Source organism: Grampus griseus, assembly GCF_964374135.1.
Source record: "Grampus griseus genome assembly, chromosome: 8".
NCBI classification, from domain to species: domain Eukaryota; kingdom Metazoa; phylum Chordata; class Mammalia; order Artiodactyla; family Delphinidae; genus Grampus; species Grampus griseus.
In genome coordinates, this window is record NC_139002.1 from 108,868,385 (window position 1) to 108,872,618 (window position 4,234).

At 67.4% G+C, this 4,234-nt stretch overlaps 1 protein-coding gene across 1 annotated transcript; it reads left to right on the forward strand.

Moving 5' to 3' along the window:
* Positions 1-2,431: 2,431 nt before the first annotated feature.
* Positions 2,432-4,032, forward strand: ASCL2 (achaete-scute family bHLH transcription factor 2; the record flags this gene model as incomplete). The annotated part of the gene is made up of 2 exons (XM_082660844.1): positions 2,432-3,027; positions 3,646-4,032. One exon carries the CDS (start codon positions 2,432-2,434, stop codon positions 3,008-3,010), a length of 579 nt encoding a protein of 192 aa, XP_082516970.1. The 3' UTR covers positions 3,011-3,027; positions 3,646-4,032.
* Positions 4,033-4,234: the final 202 nt, after the last annotated feature.

A 4,234-nucleotide genomic window follows, 5' to 3' on the forward strand; every position in this document is an offset into this window, starting at 1 on the left:
GGGGGCTCAGGGCAGGGTTCCAGCTGATGTGGCGTCAGAGCTGGGCAGGGGGCCAGAGGGGCGACAGAGCGCAGGGGGCCCGGGCTTCATCCCCAGGGCCAAGGCGTGATCCAACTCGCCTCCGTAACGTCCCTCCTGCTTCGAGGCCGAGGACGGGCGGGAGGGAGCAAAGCCAGAGCCCAGGAGATGGGGTAGGAGGAAAGGCAGCACCCGAGGCTGTCCAGGTCCTGGAGGCCCAGTGCAAGTCCAGGCAGGGCCCTGTTTGCAGGACTCCGGGATTTTTCCTGGCACCCTGGGCACAGGCAGGGAAGGAAGGACAAGCATCTGGCTGGGGTTTGGCAAATAAGCCTCAGGGAAGGAGAGGGTGGGCTCTGACCAGAGAGAGGATGCAGAGGTGAGTCAGGCCTTGCGCTCTGAAAGGGAAAAAGATCGGGCCACCTGGACTCAGGCAGGGACCCGATTCCTACCTGATTGCTCCACTGGCCAGAGGTGTGACTGTGGACACATTCCATGTCCTTTCTGAGTCACAGCTTCCTCCTAAGACAAACAGGGCCCCTTGCTCCTGGCAAGTTCTGGCCTCCAGGTAGCCTCCTAAAGCGGGAAGGTCAAGCAGACTTGCCAGGAGAATCCTGCAGGGTTAAGGGGAGCCGGTGGGCGCCATGAAGTGGGCAGTAAATCCTCGCCCGTGTGCCCTGCGGACTTCTTGGGAGGGGTCCTGGGTCCCTCCCCCCCGCCCCCAGAACAGTGAGTCGGCTCCGGGAAGCTGGGCCTGCCCGCCCCCGGCCTCCATTCCCAGAGGTCCTGGCCCAGCAGGGTCTGGTCACTTTTTGGGAAAAACCTGCTGGGTGTGGCCTCCTGAGGGCACAGCCACTTGACTGGCCTTCCCAGGCCGCGGGGCAGGACAACACTCTCCCAGTAACGGCGCATTCTGCACACTTCCAAAGTCCCTGCCCCCTCATACCCCAAAATGTACCCCCATCGGTCAGGGAGGAAGTCTCCTGACGTCTCACCTCCGCTGGGAGACGCTGGAAAGGCCGCGGCCCCACCACCTTCCCCCACAGGCCAATCTCAGTGCAGGGGGTTGGTGGATGGTGCTGGAGGCATGGCAGTGAGGAAAAGGGGCCACGACGGCGGGTACAGGTCGACGGGTGAGCGGCCGGAGGGAACTGGACCAGGAAGGGAGGAAGATTTGGGGGGAACGTGGAAAGCGGAGGAAGCTGCGGGGGCGGCGGGGAGGGCGGAGGGGAGAGGCAGGCCGACAGCCACGCAAGTCTGAAGCGGTCTGTGCCAACCTCCAGGCGCTCCGCTTCAAGGCTCCCCAAGGCCCGGGGCGCACGGCAACCACCCGCAGAGAGTGGGCGTGGAGGGGATGTTGGGGAAAAGCGCCCCGGGAACCTGAACGCCCTACCCAAGCGCGCCAGGTCTTCACCACCTCTCAAGCCCCGCCCCGCCCGGAGGGCTGCGTTCCCCTCTCGAAGGCCCGGTGGAGTCATAAACAGGTGTGCGCCCGGCCAGGAACAGGCGCCCGTGGGAGTGCGCGCCCACCCTGGTCGCCGGGAGGGGCCGGGCGGGGCCGCGCAGGCGCCGAGCTTTGTTAGAGACGCTCCCGGGAGCCACGCGCCGGGCAGACAGGCTTCCTCCCAGGGGCCGGGTGTGGGGTGGTGCCCGCCGCGATTGGCCAAACGGGTGGCCCGCCACTGGCTGAAACCCCGGCCCCCGCCCCTCGGCCGCAGGGGGCGGGGCGCGGGTGCAGGTTGGTCGGCGCGTGCTGCTCCCCGGGGTCTCACGCGACCCAGGGATGGGTACTCTGTGGCCTTAGACCTGCCCTACCCCAAAGGCGAGCGTGGCAGGGGTCGCACCAGGGACCTGCGGACAGCAGTTTGGGGGTCGGTGCGCACACGGCACCTGCGTACTGCATCTTGGGGGGCGCATGGACACCTGCTGGGAGCCGGGACCCACTGGGGACCTGCGGACTGTGCCCGGGGGGCGGGGTGTGGTCGCGCTCACGGCTTGGTCTTTGCAGGCTGTGTGCGCCAGGGGTTGGACGAAGCGTGGCGGGAGGGCGAGGCAAGGGAAGGAGGGCGTGAGAAAGGAGGCGGTGGCGGCGCGGAGGAGGGTTATCTATACATTTAAAAACGAGACGCCTGCGCCGCGCGGGGAAGACCTGGGGAGCGTCCGACAGCACGCGCGAGTCACGAGCGCCCCACGCTCCCCGGTGCGCACTGCCCGCCACCTCTCGGCCTCCTGCGCCTCGTTGTCTCCGGACCCCAGACGACCTGGCACCACGTACCCTGGGTAGTCGTTTGGCAGCACGGTGCCAGATCGTCGCTGAGGCTTGACCGTCGTTCCTCCGCCCTCGGTTCCTCGCCCCACACCTTCCTGCGGCGCGCAGGGACTCGGAGGAGGCGCGGGGCGAGTGGATGCGGGCGCGATGGACAGCGGCGCGCTGCCCCGGCCCGCGCCCCCTGCGCCTGGTGTCTCGGGCTGCTGCGCCGCTCGGCGGCGACCGGAGTCTCCAGAGCTGCTGCGCTGCAGCCGGCGGCGGCGGCGGCCAGGCGCGGTGGAGACCGGGAGTGGAGCGGCGGCCGTGGCGCGGCGCAACGAGCGGGAGCGCAACCGAGTGAAGCTGGTGAACTTAGGATTCCAGGCGCTGCGGCAGCACGTGCCTCAGGGCGGCGCCAGCAAGAAGCTGAGCAAGGTGGAGACGCTGCGCTCGGCGGTGGAGTACATTCGCGCGCTGCAGCGCCTGCTGGCCGAGCACGATGCCGTGCGCGCCGCGCTGGCCAGGGGGCTGCTGGCGCCAGCCGCGCGCCATCCACTGCCCCACGGGCCACCCGGGGCCGCCGCCGCCTCGCCCTCCTGCGCCTTGTCGTCCCCGGGCCGCGAGCACAGCTCGGAGCCCGGGTCCCCGCGCTCCGCCTACTCGTCGGACGACAGCACCTGTGAGGGCGCGCTGAGCCCCGCGGAGCGCGAGCTTCTCGATTTCTCCAGCTGGTTAGGGGGCTACTGAGCTCTCGTCCCAGCAAGGTAAGCGCCGAGAGGCGGGGAAGAGGGAGGGTCAGAGGCAGGGCTGCCGGGCGTGGTGGAGCAAACGGCCTCGCAGCTCGCGCCCCCGAGAGCCCGCGGAGCCCAGCCTCAGGCCCGGGCGATGGCCTGGATTTCGCTCACTCTTCATTTCCCCCAAACTTTTTCAAGCCTGTGCAAGACCAGCGTTTGTTTGTCCGGGATTGCAAAACTTCCCCTCGCTGCTCCGCCGCCGAAGTGGGAGTGGGGAGACGGAGGGGGGCGGCCCTCGGGCGGGTGAGGCCCCAAGGGCTTGCGGATCCGGGGCAGATTCGGGCGCTTGGAGGCGGAGTGACTTTGCATTGCAAATCGCGCGCCGGGCCGGGTGGCAGAAATGAGTCGGCGGGGTGCGGATCCCTGACTCACTGCGGATCCGAGCGCTCGCCCCGCCCCGCCCCGCGCCCTGGCTGGGCCGTACTCCGAAACCGAGGCACCCACGGACCCGAGCTCCAAAATCCACTGAACAAACGAAACTGCCGGCTCCGCTTGTGGGAGGTGGGGGCGGGGCAGGGCCGGGCTGGGCGGGGTCTCCCGGGCCGGACCCCACACTAACGCGCGTGCCTATTCCCTCTTCCCTCCTAGCGGCCGCGAGCGGGCTCACCACTTGGGAGCCAGCGCGTTGGAATGGATCACGTTTCCGTCCCCGCCGTTCCCGCGGGCCAAGCCACCACCGAGCCGGGGATCCCGCCGACCCTCCCCGGCCGTCCAGCCTGACCAAGGGCTAGTGTAGAAGCGGCCCAGCCTGACATCAACCGGGCGGCAGCTTCCTCGGACCCCAGCCACCCTGTCCCCGGAGGCCTTCCACTGGAACGGGTCTGCGGCACCAAGACTTGGAGGTTTGAAGGGGAGAGGATTTTATGCCGACACAGATGTCTATTTTTTACGCATGAACTTGAACTGCCCAGGGACACTGACAGTATGAACACTTCTTTTTGTGCAAAGAATCCTTAGATTTGGAACCCAATAAAGATTGTCTACTCCCGCCCACTCCCTCTTCCTGGAATTTTTGAACCTGGCCAAGATCTGAACATGCTGCAGCCCTTGAGGGGCAGGGTCCCTGGCGGGTGTCCCCTTGCAGCGCTGCCAGTTGGGGAGAGACCTGTGTCAGAAAACCTGTTTTAGGGAGGGTGGATCTTATAAATAAATCGGTGCTGTGTATCCGTGGTGTTGG